This window comes from Miscanthus floridulus, chromosome 15 (assembly GCF_019320115.1).
Source record: "Miscanthus floridulus cultivar M001 chromosome 15, ASM1932011v1, whole genome shotgun sequence".
NCBI classification, from domain to species: domain Eukaryota; kingdom Viridiplantae; phylum Streptophyta; class Magnoliopsida; order Poales; family Poaceae; genus Miscanthus; species Miscanthus floridulus.
This window is the reverse complement of record NC_089594.1, coordinates 27,473,328-27,492,482: the sequence shown is the minus strand read 5'-3', so window position 1 is coordinate 27,492,482 and position 19,155 is coordinate 27,473,328. Positions and strand designations below refer to the sequence as shown.

Sequence of the window (19,155 nt, the reverse complement as noted above, 5' to 3'; positions counted from 1 at the left end):
CATGGTTGTGTCAGAAGAGAAAGTACCTTCTCCTCACTATTTTTATTTCTGGCCCTAAACAACCAGGCATTGATATAGGCGCGTTCCTTGAGCCTTTGATGCAAGAAATGGAGAGACTATGGAGGCATGGGGAGCCTATATACGATGTGTTCTGAAAGGAGGACTTCATATGTAGAGCAATAATATTTGTTACTATCAATGATTACCCTGCGCTGTTTGCTTTGTCTGGATAGATCAAAGGGAAGACGGGATGCTTGATTTGCTTAGATGGTACTACATGGGTGTACTTAGATGCATCCAAGAAGATAGTTTACCTAAGGAACCAACGCTTCTTAAAGACAAGTCACAAGTACCGTAGGAAATTGTTCTTTAGATTTTATGACAACACCCTAGAGATTGAACCCCCTACGGAGAGACATCATAACGGAGAACACATGAACAGAATGGTGAAAAACATACACGTCGTCTATAGAAAGAAGAATCTGGATGGGACGAATAGAGATAGAAGCACACCTCCTGTCGAAGGCGTACCTTTCAAGAAACAATCAATCTTCTTTCAGTATTTGCCTTATTGGCCAGACTTGGAGGTCCCCCATGCCATTGATGCTATGCATATGTAGAAGAATGTCTTTGAGAGTCTCATTGCTACCTTGATGGACATAGGCAAGTCAAAGGATGGTCTAAAAGCACGGAAAGACATGGTGTAGCTAAACATGATGCCACAACTTCACCCGGTACCTGAGGCTAATGGAAAATACACTCTGCCCGCGGCGTGCTTCAACCTAACACCAGACAAGAAGAGAGCTATATGCACTTTCCTGAGGGAGGGGGGGGGGTCAAATTCCCCACTAGGTTTTCAGCAAATGTGAAGAAGCTAGTGTCGATGAAGGACTTGTCAATAACGCACTACAAGGCTCACGATTGTCGTGTGATGCTGATAGTGTTTCTACCTATTGCAATCAGGGCTATAAAGCCAGAGTTCTAGAAAATGGCCATCACCCGCATGTGCTACTTCTTTTCGAAGATCTCATAGAAGACGATTAGCAAGCAAGAGCTGAGTGACCTACATGAATTTGTGGTGGAGACACAAAACCAACTAGAGATGCGTTTACCTCCTGCTTTTTTTGATATAATGCCACATCTCATGATTCACATGGTTCATCAGATACAGGTGCTGGACCCTTGCTACTTGCATGAAATGTGGTCCTTTGAGCGATTCATGTCGGTTCTAAGTCAATACGTGCATAATCGAGCATACCCATAGGGCTCCATAATAGAGGGCTACAGTACTAAAGAAGTCGTCGAGTGCTGTGAAGAGTACCTAAAAGTACAGAAAGGGATTGGTAAACCTGATTCTCGTCACAAGGGTAGACTGGCTGGGAAGGGCACCAGTGGTAGTAAAGTGTTCATCGACCATGATTACAAAGGGGTGAGTCAGGCGCATTACAATGTCTTGCAGAGTACACACTTGATGCAACCATATATTGATGAATACTTAGCTATCATTATGGCGGAGAGAAATGGTCGTTCAGATGATTGGGTCATGAAACAACACAAGCAACGACTAACTACATGGTTGAAGGACCAAAACATACTGCCTGGAGAAACCATAGACTCTATTACCATCAGTAGGTTGGCGGAGGGGCCATCGAGACAAGTGACATCTTGGAATGCTTATGACATCAATGGGTATACGTACTATACTCACGCAAAGGATAGTAAATATATGAACCAAAATAGCGGCGTTCGAATAGAGGCTCTCGATGGATTAGGTCGAAAGATCCAATACTTTAGCATCATTGAAGAGTTATGGGAACTTGACTATGGAAGGGATATAACGGTGGCCCTATTTCGATGCCGCTGGATCAAACAACACCAACTAAACGAGATCGGATTGAGAGTCCTGGACCTCGAGAATCTAGGCTACCAAGATGACCCTTGGGTGCTCGCTTCACGTGTCGCACAAGTTTTCTATATGTCTGACCCACAAAGTAACCTCACCCTGAAGAAGAAGACAAAGCACGTGGTTGCCTCCAGGAAACAGCACATTATCAAAGTTTATGGCGTGGACGATGTTGAAGCTTTCAATAACTACGATGAGATGCTGCTATTCATAGACTTTCCTAAGAAGATCAGTGTTGTGGAAAAGAACCTACCCAAAGACATATTGCCATGGGAACGAAAATGTGTCAAGGGGAAAGTCGTTATAGTGGGCTAGCTAGTTGTTGAACGTGGAGTGTTTGTGTAAGTGTGTGTTTGTGTAAGTGTGTGTTGTAAGACTTCATTTATACATGCGTATGAGACTATATATTTATGTATGTGTGTAAGACTATATGTTTTTGTATGTGTGTGAGACTACATTTATGCATATGTGTGAGATTACCCTTTGCAACATCCAGATGAATCTATTTCAACATCTACTCTATTACTACTAAAACTTTATGAAATCACTTAACACTTTATGAAATGAAGAAATTGACAAAATAAAAGTAGGAGATCTTGATGAGTTATACAACTTTTATATTCATCACCTTTACAGCTGAAATCATTTAGTGGTTGAAAATCTGGTTTGAAGCTGTTATTTTCTAAAATTCAAAATTTAAACTATTCAAATTTTATCAAATAAAAAGATGACCAAAATAAAAGTTATAGATAGTGATGTGTTCAACATTCATCACTTTACAGCTGAAATCATTTATTGGTTGAAAATCAGGTTTGAAGCTGTCATTTTCTGAAACTCATAATTTGAATTGTTCAAAATTAGTGACAAAGATAGATGACTAGACTCAAATGATAGAGCATGATTTTAGAAAATTTTAGAAAAAAAAACCATCATATTTGGAGTTAGTATGAGGGAGAAAAACTAGTTACAAGTTTCAGCCACGGATTAAAAAGAGAAATCACGCTTGTTCATCATTGATCATCATAAACAGTTGTGATTTTTCTTTTTAATCTTTGGGTAAAATTTGTAACTACTCTTTCTCCCTCGTACTAACTCCAAATATGATGATTTTCCTAAAATTTGCTAAAATTATGCCTTATCAAGTTACTGTGTTGATTTGGTCATTCTTTTCATTTGACAAAATTTGAGCAATTCAAATTTTCAAATTTAAAAAAATGACAAGTTCTAATGAGATTTTCGCCCATTAAATGATTTCAGCTGAAAAAGTGGTGAATACCAAAGTTGTATAACTCATCAAGATCTACAACTTTTATTTTGATCATTTCTTCATCTGACAAAGTTATAGTAAATATTGTTCACAAATCAACATGTTTCTCGTATAGTTTATGAAACTATGAGTCATATGTGAATTTATGAACAATGTTTACTAATACTTTGTCACATGAAGAAGTGACCAAAATAAAAGTTGTAGATAGTGATGAGTTAAACAACTTTTATGTTCACGACTTTTATTGTTGAAATCATTTAAGGTTTCAAAATCTTGTTTGAAGTTGTCATTTATTGAAATTCAAAATTTTAACTGTTCAAATTTGGTCAAATGAAAAGATAATCAAAATAAAAGTTGTACATATTGATGAGTTCTACAACTTTGGTAATCATGAGTTTTTCAGGTGAAATCATTTACTGTTTCAAAATATTGTTTCAAGTTGAAATTGTTTGAAATTCAAATTTTGAATTTCAAAAAAAGTCACGTGACAAGATGACCAAAATAAAAGGTGTACATGTTGATGAGTTACACAACTTTTATGTTTACAATATTTTCATTTTATTTCAGTTAATGTCATAAAATTATAGTCGAAGTTTTAAAATTTAAATTTTTAAATTTTGTTTTTTTATTTTCTATATTGTTTTGACTATAATTGTTTATATATATATATATATATATATATATATTTCTGCATATTTAGAATAATACAAAATATTATATTTGTGCATATATACAATTGTTTTTATATTACTTTGTGTTTTTATGATATAAAAAATACAGAATTAATAATTAAATTAAATAGAAAATATTTGTAGGGGCGGCTGGATCAGGGCCGCTCGGGTGACAAATTATTGGGCGCTCTCTTCTTCCTCACGACGCCGTCAGGCCGCCTCTCCGCACCCCCGGCCGGCCTCCCCTGCCGCCGCCGCCTCCCTCTCCGCTGCCTCCCAGACCTCTCCCGACGCCGTCTCCCCCTCTCCGCACCCCCGGGCCATAGCTAGGGTTTGAGCTGTGGCGGACCGGCATCGGCGTCCATGCGGCAGTGCGGCACCGATCCACTGTCCCACCCCACGTGGCAGTGCTTCGCCGTCGATTAGCCACGCCGCCGCCTCCCTCGGTGGGCAGTGGGCACCACCATCTGGAACCCACCCCCACTGACGGGTATCCCTATTCCCCCCACCTGCCATCCAACGGACGGGCTCGAGTAGCCTGACCCGCCACGGCCCGTGGACGCTCCCTCCCTCCATCGACCAAATCGACCGCCGTGGCGCGTCTCTAGTCCCCATCTCCGTGGATCTCCGGTGAGTCCTCTAGCACCCGCCATCCATGTAGCGCAACCATGACCTAAGTCCTCTGTTAGCGATTTCTCTGTGTTGCTATGGGCCATGACCTAAGAAATGTTTACTCTTGTCTTGTTTATCTTACCATTTGCTGCTGGTCCATGCGAATATTTGCATTTATTCAAACTTTTACATTATTTGCATGACTGTGTCCTGCAATCATGGACTGAGTTTTAATGCGTGCGCTCATCTCTGGTTTAAGAAAAGGCAATCAAATTAGTTACATTATGTCTAGATGGCCTGAGCTTTAGGTATGCTGTCACTTAGAGTTTTTTACTATTTTAGCACATTTTTGGAACAGTTTTAGGTTCACAACAGGGAAGCAATCAACTCTCTTACGTTATTTATCTTGCCGTTTACTGCTAATTCTGTGGTCAGGAGGCTGGCTTGAGATGCCGGTTGAAAGAAATCACTTGAATTCTATTAGAGTCTTTACCGCAGAATCATTAGTTATTCCTAGAGTAGAAGCACATGGTTGGTTGGTAAGAAGCACCAATAGAAATGAGGATGCACCAATACCTTTTTCCTCTCTTCCTCCAGTTTTCTTCTTTCAATGTCAGTTTGAGCAACTTGTTCATTTAGTTCCTTGGACCTCCTTTCGATGCTACTCTCTTTCTCAGCCAACTGCATATTCCTCATTTCTGTGAAAAGGATACATAAAAATACAATAGGCACAATCATTTTAGGCAATATAAATGAGCATAACATCCATAAAGTTCTGACAGGAGAATATTTCACAACTGGAATTCAATGAGTGTACCATCATTATAACGTTTGTGCAGCAAATCACTTTCTTCCATAACTTTCTAAAGGGAGAGATTCATTTGATTACACTTGCACTCTAGTTCCTGCAGATACTTGCTTTTAGCAGTGATCTGTTGAGTCAAATTAGCTATGAGATTGTCAGTCTTGCTGGACATCTCTTGTTCCAATTCAGACACTGTCTTGAGGTCACCATTTGCTGACAAGAACCTACCAACTGGGTCACCTGATTTGTAATCCTCTTCTTTTGCCAGCCATCCAAACACATATTTTACATGTTGCTTTGTTTCCTTCCATTCCAGTTTACCCAAGCGCTGTGACTTGAAATAGTTATGGAATGCTAAGGCATTCTTGAACCCAATCCAGGGCCAAACAAACACTTCCAGATCTTGCACTGGCTTTGGAGGGTTACTAAGCGCAATAGCCTGCCGTGGTGGCAATGTGGCTGCCGCATCAGCATGGTCCTCTTTGAGAAGTTTCTCTAGGGCCTGGTGGTTTGCCTTCACCTTTGCAGCACGGATGGATGCGCCCACCCCAACAGCGTGCTGAAGCAGCTCGTTGTAACGGTAGTCCTGCTTCTTCTTCCCTGGACAGAATGGGCACCTGAACCTGTCACTACCCAGCCTTGCCACAAACTTGCCAGACTTGAGGTCCACGTATAACTTCTCAGCATAGTCATCAATATCAGTCTCACTTAGCTCTGATGACTCATCAGAGCTGTAGTCCATTGCAGACCTAAGAAAAAACAGAAATATCCATCCAGGTCAGAACATTATTCACTTGATTCAAGAACAACAAAATAAGCTGGGCAGACATAAGAAAAACAGAAATATCCAATGCAGACCTAAGAAAAACAGATATATCCATTGCAACAGCATATTGTTCTGACAAGATTCAAGAACTCGTTACGGTATACAACTACAGCACACTGTATACAACTGCAGCACCTCCACTAAAAAATTCACTGTCACCTCTTGTGCCCATACCCTACTCATCAATGCAACTGTATACTAATTTGTATATCACTTCTTTCTAACTGCAGCACACTGTCTCCCATAAATTTTAGACCCTGCTTGCTTCTTCTAATACTTTCTACTGCATAACTCTCACTTGCCATAGAAATTAAGGCCCTCTTTACTTAACAGCACCTCCCACCTTGTCAACATGGTACTACTGATGCTTGTATTCTATCACATTTCCCAAACTATCACTCCATTGCCTTGTTGCATCTACTGCAGTCTATCACTTCTCCTCTCTAATTGCATCAGAACACCTCTATCTCTCATAAATTTCAGACTCTGCTCTCTTCTCCCCAAACACGAGCCTGTCCATAAATCGAACCCTTAATACACTCCATCACTTTTTTAAATATCTGCAGCATTCTTCAGCCTCTCTCCCATACTAAACTCTATATCTCTCTCATCTCTAATTGTAGCTCGATACTTCTACTTGCAGCAGATTTATTTTTTTCTTAAATATGTAACTATATCTCTCTCATCTCTTATTAATGGCTTTATTTCCTGGAACACATTGGCATAACAGATCTTTCGCCTTTTTTTACGTGCGCCACTAGACACATTGTTTTGCACATTGTTCTTATTAATGGCTTTATTTCCTAGAACACATTGGCTGCTGCTCTTAACTACACTGCTGGCTACTACTTCTATACTACTATCCTACTACTACTACTACTACTACAACTACTGTTCTACTACTACTCTATACTACTCTAGTGTTGGCTGCTGCTCTGCCCTCTTCCCTATACTACTAAGTGGCTTCTACTCTCTTCCCTAGCTGCTGGCTGCTACTCTATTCTCTTCCCTAGCTGCTGGCTGCTACTCTACTCACTTCCCTATACTACTAAGTGGCTGGTACTAAGTGGCTCACTTCTACCATGGTGTGTTCTATCTACTATTACTCCTCCTCTACTCTAATCCATTATTTACCACATCTAAGTTACCAGATTTTGATATGCAGGGGTCTTCCAACCATGTGGCAGCAGTCAACTGTTTTTTAACTATTTTTCCTATCCTCTATGTTTGGGAAGCATCAACTGCTTTTTTACACCTTTTCCTCTCTATGTTTGTTAAGCAGCTGCTGCTTTTTTTTTTTGCCAAATCTCCCCTCTCCTCTTCTCTCCTTTGTTTTTCCGATGATGAAATTTTCTAAGTCCATACATTATATGGAATATGAGCTGATGATCAAGAACTTGTGAGGAACTTGGCATCATTAGTAGCCGCCCCTACATTACCTTCTCCTCTCTTCTCTGTTATGAAGCCTTGATGCTCCAAGTTCAAGATCAGATGATGATTGACATGTTTTTGAGGCCTCTACTACTGTTACTACTCGTTTTTTTGATATATTGTTGTTTTATAGGACTACTTTGGTTTATAGACCTTTTTGATTTCTTATACCTTCTCACGTACCTAAAGCATACTTTCTTGCATCTATTAGAACAAAGCACGAAATAATGTCACGGACACCAGACAGTGCAGCCCAATGCCCCGAGCATGATGAGCAGTCAACCTATGAGGAGCAAGCACTAGAGGACCAGCTTACTCAGGTGCAGTTCAATAACGAGTTAGAAAAGGATCTAGAAGTGATGTTTACTCAGGAGCAGTGTGACGAGGAGGAAGGGGGAGCAGAAGGAAGAGCAGGAGCGGCTGCTGAATGCGAAGAAGAAGAGGTTGATGATGATGATGACTCAGAAGAGGGATATGTAAGTCCCGAGGATCCTTTCCCATGTGAAGCCAGAAAGAGGCCAACGGTGGAAGATTTGGACAAGGATTTTGTTCCGAACGAGGAGGTAGGAAAAAAGCCTTAGCTTGTAAATTTTGCTAAAGCTTTGGCTGTGTTACCTCTGCTAACACTTTGGCCTATCATATATATAGGTCCTTCCTGGAACTCGAAAAAGACAATGTCGATGTCGGCGACATCTCGCTGGACAAGACGGAGTAGAGGAAAGGAGAGCAGAGGCAACAGCCACAGAGATGGATCACGATGCCTCTGCTCCACAACCTCAAGACACAACCATGACTACCAAGCCTAAGAAGAAATGAGAGGATAGAAAAGTAAATCTATATCTAGATAAGGCATGCTATGTGATAGCGGAGGTTGGGCCAGCAGGGGAGATCCTTGAGCCAAAGGAATTAAGAGGATGATTCCATAATGTGATCAGGGCCCTAGTAAGAGATAAATTGAACCCAACAATCCCTAACTGGAAAGTGGTACCAGAGAACAAAAAGAATGAACTATGGGATAGGTAGCTGAAGCTCAATTTTAGATTTCCTAGTAGCCAAGGTTCCACTATAGCCACAACCCCTGTCGATCGCATACGAGAACCAACTAGTTGCACCTTGGTGTTTCTCAGCGGCCGACAGAACATTGTGATGGAGGTGGCAACGGATGTGGCACATCCTCCCGATGGCTTACACCACAATAATAAGATACCACCAGACTACACTAGGGTCGAGGTGCATACTGTGAACCCCGAGTTCATGCAGTGGAGGATAGACTACGCAACTTCTGAGGGGCTGGTGTTACTCGAAGATGTAATGGGGCAGTTCATCCTCTGGCACAAATGGGACATTATATTGACTGCTTCTTCGCCGCCTCTCCCTCTCCCAAATTTGGACCGAGTTGTTGAGGTCGGGGAGATATTTTCACCGTCTTGTGACCACCACATTTCTGAGATGCCACATTCTTCCCCGCCTCCTATCGAGCATGTGCCTTCTCTAGCTCGTACCGAGCAAGTGCATGATGAGATGCCATAGTCTTCTCAACAAGCACAACCGATACATGAATAACTAGTGCCTCCTGAAGAAGGTGATGCACAAGAAGATGAGGACATGCCTAAATGGGAACTTCGAAAGAAGCATCCAATCACCATAAGGTCAGTTTATGTTCCGATGAAAGACGTCTCATCGGTGTCCAAGTGGTATTCCCATGACCAGTTCAAGCCTGAGAACCAAGTTAAAAAAGTCCCATCATGGGGTTCTGAGGAGGCCGTCACTAGCAAACTCCACCAAATTACAAAGCAGTATCCAAATGTTGATGCCATCAAATGGTCAAAGGATTGCCCGAAAACATATGAAAGAGGCAAGCCCTTCCTACCAAATCGGGACATCTAGCGTCTACCACTTGGAATGAGAAGGTACCATGATTGGTACTTGCGTGTTCTCCCAATGAGCATAGACCTCATACAAGCATGCTTCCCCACTGACACATTTGGAAGCCCAGCTAGAAAAATTGTCTGTGACTTCAATGACATGCAGACATGCTTTCAACTAGGAGCAATGGAGATGAATCTAATTCGCACATGGTGCCTATAAGTCCTTATTCTCCCGATATGATATGAATGTAATCTTTGAATTTTGTTGTAACTAACCCATGCCATGATTTGTAGAATGCAAGTGCACATTGTCAAACAAATGCCAAGTGTGAAAGCCGGGTATATAGACCCTCAAGCCATAGCCCAAACAAATTTAATTACCCTAAATAGTGAAAACTGGATGGCAAAGAGCTAGCTGCTGCAAAGACTCTTTGGGAGAAAGAGCACATCTGTACTAAGGGAAGAGTCCCTTAAGGTTGCGACATACATTGCCCTAGCTTTCAAAATTCTCCTACAACACTCTACTATATGGCTACCATACAACTTCGAGTAAGTTCAACTTTATACTTAAAGCTTTGTTTGATATATTTTATTCGATGCAAAAGAGATTATCTAGTTCTATGATTAAATCCATGCAGCAACCACTGGATTTGTATAGCCATCGATGTCGGGAGGAGTATGGCATGGGTCTTTGATTCAATAGATAGGGACCTAGTGACATACAAAGACTTCATATCGATTCTCAAGACATATACATATCGACAATCCTCATTAGCTTATATATTTGTATACATGCTTATAATGTTCACTTTTGGATACTAACAAATTGTATTTGCTAAAATAATTCGAACAGGGCATTTAGATTCTATGTCACTACACATCACGGAAGGCATGATTCAGCAAGGAAGGAAAAGCTGGCTATAAAAACATTATGTGCGGTAAGTGTAACTTACTTCTTCAGTACTACATTACATGGCTGTCAAAAGCATTACTTAACATTTTCATATGCAAAACACACAGTGCCCAAAGCAAAAGCCTAGGAGTGTACATTATGGATACTATATATGTTCTATGATGAGTAACACTGGTGCTTACAGGAGACACCCCTTAAGGGTAAGTTTGAACCTCTTCACCCATAGTATAAAAACTTCATACATGGTATGAAATACTAAACCGAAACTTGTTCTCTTATAGTGGAAAGAAGAGAAAGAAATGAAAAGAGACCCATACAAGGATGACCAACTCTTAGAGCTCGTCGGTGACCTTTGCAACTTCATATTGGACCAGATTGTACACGTTAAAGGCGCCTACCATGATCGAGAGTCTGACTTAGGTAGAAATCCTCAGTACCAACACCTTCATGAGACTGAAAGGCTAGCTCTAGGACATTGATAACAATGTGTATGTAATTTGACATTGGTTTTACCTTGTGGATTATGTCTATTTAATGATGGATTGTATATATTCTTATGAATTGGACTTGTAATTGTAGTTTATATAATACTCTTGTGCTTGTAGTTTATATAATTTGATATTGGTTCGTAACGCTGGTCGCGGGGCGTTCGGCAACACGAACGTGGTTCAGAACACTGGTCGCGGGGTAGTCGGCAACGCGAACGCGGTTTGGAACATTGGTCGTGGGGCATTCGGCAACGCAAACATAGTTCGGAACGTTGGTCACGAGGCATTCAGCAACACGAACGCTGGATGGAATATGCGGAAACAAACAGTGTTCTGGTTGAATTTGAATTTTTTGGCGGGATAACATACTGTAGGGGTGGTTCTAGACTAAACCGCCCCTACAAGCAGGTATTATAGCGGCGGCTAGTACTACAGCCGCCCCTACAAATTAATTTGTAGGGGCGGCCTGAGAACCGCCCCTACAAATGCATAATTTGTAGAGATGGTTTGGTAGGGGCGGCTTGCCAAACTGCCCCTATAAAGGGTTATGAGCCGCCCCTAAAAATGTTTCTGTAGTAGTGATCCGACCTGTAGGATCCAATGGCTTCTGTGTCACCTGTGCTGGTGGACCCTTCTCCATCTGACTTGTGGGACCCGATGACACCTTTCTCCATCTCCATCCGACCTGTGGGATCCGACGGCTTGCGTGTCATGTGTCTAATGTGTGGGACCCAACGACACCTTTTTCCATCACCATCCGACCTGTGGGACCTGACAGCTTGCGTGTCACGTGTACCTATAGAACCCTCCTCCATCTTCATCTGACCTATGGGACCTGGCGGCTTGCGTGTCACTTGTGGACCCTTTCTCCATCCGATCTGTGGGACCCAACGGCTTGCGTGTCACTCGTGGACCCTTTCTCCATCCGACCTATGGGACCCGATGTCTTGCATGTCACTTGTTGTTGCCAGGGTTTAATAAATTCAAACTAGAAAAACCATGAGACCTGGGAGTTGAACCCGAGAGCCAGAGCAAGGAATAGACTGTCTTCACCATTGCGCTAGATGCCTAGTTGTGTTGATGTGTCTTTGGAGTAGTATATGTTCTCTATGTGGATAGGTTGACTTATATATTGGATATATCCTTTACAAGTGTAAACAAATCTATGCCCATTGGACTTGCGGTGGTGGTGGCAATGGAGGATCCCCAGTGTGCTGTGGTGGCTCAAGCGTCCTTTTGGAGGCTAGGCGGTGGGTCTTCCTAGTGGAGCACGGCGGCATTGGCGTCCGTATCCATCGTGTGTCATGGTAGAGGTGACAAATTCGATCTGCAGGTCTCCTTTCTCGCCTTTTCCTGTTTGCTTCACTGTAACATGAGGTATACAAGAAACATTGTAGCGTTTCAGATTTGGTTAGGCCAATGATGATGAAAAGAACTAGGAGGTGGCACTAGTTGGTTTTTGCCGGCGCGTGTCACTTGTAGATCTGTTTAGGCAAACAAACAGGCCCTTCGCTTCTGCCTTAAACTATTTTTTCTTTCCAGTGCTTGCTTGATTCTACATTTCTGTTTCGTATGCCCCAGTGCCACCAGTGAGTCCTTATGGTATTTTGAACTTGTAACATATCTGAGTCCACATTTCTGTGCTAATGATGTCTATATGGCTGTTGGATGTATTTGGATACAACTCATATGTTTGCTTTCTATGTCTTCTCCTTGTTGACAACCAAGTTATCCATTTGATTCCAAACAAAAAGAAGGCATCGAAAGCAAATCAATGCTTTGTGTCCATCATTCACATGAGTGAGGCCACTAATTTCTAAGCTGCACATGTTGACCACCATGACACGTTTGAGACTTGAATGCCTGGTGCGGTCATCATAGGTCTTTTCTATACTTATTTCACTCCAATCCAAGCAGTCACGATAGTCGAGGGGTAGACTAATTGTTACGACACTCTACTATCCTACAATATCAAACACGTAGCGGCCGAACTTTCTCGCATTCATAGTTAAAGTCAACAGCTTTGGCTCCTCCGTTCTGCATTAGATCGAGGCGAGACTTGTTCAGATGAACTCCTCGCTACATGGTTCTTTTAAATTCGACAAATTTTGTCAAAGACATGAGTTGGCTTTAACAAAGATCAAAGGCGGTCATGAATGTTTAGCAAATTAAGTTTTAGATCAAAGACAACCAGAAAAAAATTTGCAGTGAAAAGAAACTAGCTACAAAATGATCAAACGACCTAAGCTACACCACGCTCAACAGAGTTTGACCCACTTAATACAAAGTCCAGCAAAAGTTCACACAGACATGCATGCAAATAAGAGTTCACATATTCACAAGGGCGTCCCATAGATCAAACCTAGTCATGACTACTAGTACTACTGGTATGTCCCACAGATCAAGGGTCAAGGCGGGCGTGCAAAATCTCATCCACATCCACCTTCCGTAAGATGGCGTTGGCGGCTGGCTCGAAACTCTCGACTAGATTGATGATGTCATCATCCTTCGATTCTGGCGCAAAACCCTGCTCCGCCACCCAAATGTTAACTGTTGCACCAATATGAAGCTGGGCAGTAGCCATCGCCACGGTAGCCCCCTAACGAATGACTTCGATCACCATGGCTCAAAGGCCGGCTGACAGGGCTTAGAATAGCTCCTCTACGATGAACAGATTATCCACTGCTCGCATAGGGAAGCCCGAGTTAATGGTGATTTGCACGCATAGGATGAGGGTATTGACCCACGTCCTTAGATCTACAAGAATGTTCATCATGTTTTGGCCCTGCTCTAGGTGGATCTCCTAGTCGACTCGTGCCTTGGAGACCTTAGTCATGGGAAACTGAAGTGCATCGTGTGCGGCGTCTAGCTCAGCGCGCAGCATCTGGCGTTCAGCTTGGTCGATGACAAATCCACTTGGGCCTCATGGTAATCCTTCAATAATTGATAGTACTCTATGTCGTCTGAGGATTCACGCTCTTCGGACCATTCGCCCACTTTAGAACTAGAGGGTTGTGTAGGGATAGATGGGCTTGGCGGCGGCAAGCGGCGACAGGACGAGTCTCTGACACCACCGGGGGAAAGCCCCACGATCGGGGATGGCACCGCCATGGAGGAAGTGCTGCACAATGCACCGCCATGGAGGAAGGCAAACGACTTTTATCGAACTGACCGATGTAGCATGGCATGGAATCTCGGGCGTCTGCCTCCATCGGGGGATGCCTTGTGGGCCCACTTTCTAAGTGAGACCATGAACAAAGAACTAGGCTCCAGGACCAACGAGGCTCGGGATGCCATCACGCCCACGTCCTCCTATTGACGTAGTAGGCAAATTCCAAATAGTAGTTAAATTAAACAGCATGAACACAAATACTGGTGTGAGCATTGCTCGCATAGTCTAGTTAAATGAAGATAAACAACATGAATAACGGTATGGTGATGATCCACCTCCAAAGGGGAACTAGCAGGTGAGAGACCACATCGACGAGAGGTCTGTCTGTCGGTGGAGGATTGCTGATGTGGAAGGCCTCTGGGGCCTCCCCATCGACAGATGACCTCGTTGGCTCTGCCATGGTCCTGGCAGGAGGCATCGGTGGCATAGTAGGGTGGAAGGCAAAAGCTTTGGGATGGAATTAGGAGCTCTGGAGAGAGAAGGCAATAGGTGTATAACCTTTCCTCTTGCCCCTTATCTCTACTGCTGTAGTTTGGGGCCCGTCGACCACCCCACGCCTGAGACATTTGCGTGGGTGGGCGGTGGGGCTTCGTCCTATCACATCATTGCGACAGGCCAAAAGCGACGTCCCCTGCTGTAACAGGCTGCTGACTCCACCCCCCGTGCATGCCTGCGTGATAATGCAAAACAACGTTGTCTGGGTAGTCAAGATTTTAGATGGTCAGACCATGTGTGATCCTGTGAAGTATAAAAATTCTAAATAAAAATAATATTTGATGCATGGTTGTTGTAAGTTTAACAAATCTTATCAAATACACAAAAGTAACATGAGTTGGGTTCAACACAGATCAAAGCCACTCTGTAGGCGATAGTTTTACTCACAACTCTATACTGTATTATGTCCAGTGAGATGAAATGTTCCGCATCAGACTTTCTTACGAGCATAGTAAAATATTAGAGTGAAGCAAATGCGGCAGGAAAGTTGGACACAAGAAGTGAATCGAGAAAAGAGCTTCTGACACGCTTGTGACTTGAATGCCTGGTGTAGTTGTGATTGGTCTTTTCTGTACTTATTTGATTCCAATCCAAGCAGTCACAATAGTCGAGGGGCAGACTAAAGAGTGAAGAGTGAGATGTGTCTAGCTCGGTTAGATTTGGTCTATCGGCTCGGTCAGATTTGGTCTATCAGCGGTAAAGTTAGAGTGAGTTAATTCCCAACTAGTTGCATCACCATTACTTGCACTTCTCCATCTTCGGCTAGCCTATTTAATCCAGGTCTGGATGCACCTCTTGGGCTCAATCCACACTCTCGAATCCACACACTTGTGAGCCAATCATCTTTCTTCATCGCCTAGAGGTGCTGGTGCAAGTTTTGTGAGGTGCTCCTTCTCCATCCTTTGCAAGGTGCTACCGTTGAACATGAGCTTGCCTAGATGATTGCAGATCTTCTTGTAGATCTTATGTTAACATAAAATCTGTAATCATCTGGTTCTTTCCTGTTTAGGGGCTCCATACTCGATTGGGGTGCTTCAAGTTTGCGAGATGCTCGTTCTTCAAGATTGGGTGCTTAGAGCATCTCCAAGAGTTTCTAATAATAATCCAATTAGTTGTGTTATTAGTCCATACCTGTTTGTATCAGTGGCTCCTCTGCTCTGCATTAGACTGAGGAGGCACTTGCTCCTCGCTGCAAGGTTCTTGCAAATTCAACAAAGATATTTCGTAATTAATCTAATGATATTTATTTGATATCATAAACAATGAAAATACATTTTGCAAGATTCAAGAGAGATATTACATAATTAATCTAATAATATTAAACAAGAACCATCATCGCATATACACATGGACAACAGAAAAGTTCATGCCATCCCTATCCTTGCCATTCAGTATGGTAGATGTAGTGTCCTGCCAGAGTTCATTAGCAGACCTTATTCCCTATGTTCCCTTGTTCTTGGAAAATTAGCAGAGGAGCAAACAAAGTTCCATTTGATGTATGTCATGTTGCATGGTGCACTAAAGTCTGGCCCGTGTTGTTTCTTAGTGGCTGGACAATCCTACGTGCCGACCCAGATTTAAAAATAGGGCCCAAACTTAAAATTGTAAATGACATAGTAACAAGCATCACAGGAAAATGAGAAAAAACATGACTTGCTCATATGAACTTGTCGCTACCATGGTTCTTGCAAGTTTAAGAAATTTTATCTAATACATGCAAATAAGAGGAGAGCAATGCCATCCCACAACTCAATGTCATCCAACTACTACCAAGACATACTAGTTCTAACTACAGATGATTAACATGACATCATACTAGTTCTAACTACTGATATGTCCCATGGATCAAGGGTCGAGGCGGGCGTGCAGGATCTGCTCCACATTCAACTTCGCTAAGATGCCATTGGCGGCTGGCTAGAGGCTCTCAATGAGATCATCGATCTCATCATTGTTCGATCCCGATGGAAAACCATGCTCCACCACCCGGATGTTCACCGCCTCGCCAAAATCAAGCTAGGCAGCGATCAGCGCCATGGCAGTCGCTTGACGAATGACTTCGGACACCATGACCGCCTTGTCTTCTCGCGCCTAGGCGGCTTCCTACTAGGCCACAACAAGTGCGGTGCACATGACCACCAAGTCACCGAGCAGCATGTCAGCGTGCAGCCTGGATGCACACAACAATGCTCGGACCTCGTGGTAATGCTTCAATAACTTATGATATTTTTCGTGCCTAAAGATTCGCCCAATTTAGAACCAAATGGCTGTGCAGGGATAGATGGGCTCGATAGCGGCGAATGGTGATGGGGCGACTCTCTAGCACCACCGGTGGGAAGCCCCACGATGGGGGGCAACGCTGCCATGGAGGAATCACTGTAGAATGTAATACAAGTTCAAGCCTAGATGATAAGGGGAAAGCGATCAGATTGAGAAGGCAAATGATTAACCAATCTAACTGGTGCCGCATGGCACGAAATCACCGATGGCTACCCCCATCGGTGATCCAGCCCTGGTTTGTCACTAGCGCACGATGCCAGGCAATGCTTGTCGACAACATACGTCCCATGTGGGTGGCGGTTGGCCCAAGCGAGGACATGCTCCCTAATGACGGACTGTGTCCAACCTTGGGGCACACTCTTTGGGCAAAGGGGCAGACTAGCAAGCCATAGCAGCTAGCACATATCATTAGCTTCTGGTTCTTGGGGTCAGGAGTTGTGTACCCATGCCGATGATCATCCTCTGAGTTTGTCGTAATGCAGCCCAGAGAGTGCTCGAACATGTCCTCGGTGGATGTCAAGCGGGAGCATGAGGATACATGAGACCTGCTCACGACGTGGGCGAGCAAGAACAAAGGAGTCCACATAGCCTGCGATGACAATGAAGTGGGGTGCACCAGGAGTGGCGGTGGTGAGGGAACCACAGGTGCCGCTGGCACCAACATCGTCATCAAGGGCGATAGGGAGAGCAATGGCTGTCTAGGAGACGATGGGCAGGAGCATGATGAGAACACCAACCTCCCATGTGTGGACGTCGACGCCACCTCCGCCGACACCGAAGCAGGGCGCACCATCGGCCCTATCTCCTCTGAAGCATGGAGAGCTAGTACACTAGAGGAAGTAGGGACCGAAGCTAGGTGACCCTTTGTCGTGTAGCGCTTCAAGGGCACGTCCTTAGTGGCAAGCGACGAGGAGGTAGAGTTTGCGACTTTGCGAGGCGAGGTGAGGGTTTTTTGCACAATACAAGGTGGAATCAAACAATGGGAGTGAGGCTAGGCTTTATGTATACACAGGGCAGACCTTCTGTATGCTATGAAGTATATAGGCTTTATGTATACATAGGGCGATACTTCATGGATCAAGATTCTTTATTAAGCTCATTGTCAGATTCGGTATAAAATGATGTTCTATTTGCATGATTCAGCGAGATCTTTTGTGATGTTTTGGATTATACTCGTGTGATTGCATTCACATGAATTAGATAAGATTATGTTCAAATTGGTGTGATCTTTTATGTCATAGATGTTGTTGCTATTTTCTATAAAGTTAGTCAAACTTAAAATTGTAAACGACACAGTAACAAGCATCACAGGAAAAAGAGGAAAACTATGGAGGATAATGTCCGACGCATTCAAATGTATAGAGGCTCGACTTTCTTATGCATATAGGGGTGCATGCTCATATAGAAAAAAATACGATCGGCACCAGTAGACTTTGAACAACGAGATACATATATAGTTGATGTTGTTGCCAAATTAAAATAAAGTCACCAACCAGATATATATACATAGATGTTTAACACAACTTAACATGCACTAATTCAGAATTAATCTACCACACTGATGTGAATAACTTATAGCACTCCCATGAGATCCTACACTCCTCGCTATAGAACCTAGCCCACAAGTCCCATTCTTCAAATCTGTCGGGCTCGCCACAGCTACCGCTTGTGCAATGCCCGTTCTAGGGAAGAATGGGGCGAACAATGGGCTCTACATGCTAGGGCACCATGTCCTGCAACCGCTAGTACATGTCTTTGTGGCACCACATACATGTGTGGTTCTTTCATGGCAGTGTAGCTTGTCTCGCTTCGTCAGCACCTTCGAGCTCCCTCAATAGGTGCCGTGCAATGTCATCATTGACGCCGTCGGTATTGGACCTTTAGAGCATGAGGGCGAAGACGTACATACCAAGTTTATGGCTTGCCATGGTGGAGTGCTCAAGCCATTCAATCGGTGGCGTCAATGACCTACAGGCTTCCACAAAGACGGGACACAAGCCGACGAGGAAGCAGGCCTCTAGGTTGCCCATGCTGGCTAGCCTGGTGGTGAGCAGGGCACGATGTCGTCGTGGTAGTAGTGGCGCTCCTAGAAACCTTTATGCGGTAGCACCTGGCATAGTGGTATGCACCGGCCAATTTCGGTGGTGCCGTACACCCTGCACATGAATGAACAGGTTGTCCATAGGCTAGCAAGGTCATCCATGGGGGCATATGACTATTCAACAATGTGGCCAGCGATGTCCGTGGCCAACTCCATTGGGAGCCGATCCATCATGACATAGCCAAGGAAGAAGCAGAGTTGGAGCGCGCGCATGATGAACGATGATGGATGCGGCATCGAAGCGGAGTATGAAGGCATGACTACGATGAGTCAAAGAGTGCAGGGGAAATAGAGCCAACAATTTATGTTGGTGGAGACTCCACGTT

At 43.6% G+C, this 19,155-nt stretch overlaps 1 protein-coding gene across 1 annotated transcript; it reads right to left on the bottom strand.

Moving 5' to 3' along the window:
* Window positions 1-5,316: 5,316 nt before the first annotated feature.
* On the bottom strand, window positions 5,317-6,256 carry LOC136507263 (protein INVOLVED IN DE NOVO 2-like). Its single transcript, XM_066502044.1, has 3 exons — window positions 6,244-6,256; window positions 6,087-6,156; window positions 5,317-6,007 (listed from the first exon to the last, which is right to left on the bottom strand). Exons 1-3 carry the CDS (start codon window positions 6,254-6,256, stop codon window positions 5,317-5,319), a joined length of 774 nt encoding a protein of 257 aa, XP_066358141.1.
* Between the last annotated feature and the right edge of the window lie 12,899 nt (window positions 6,257-19,155).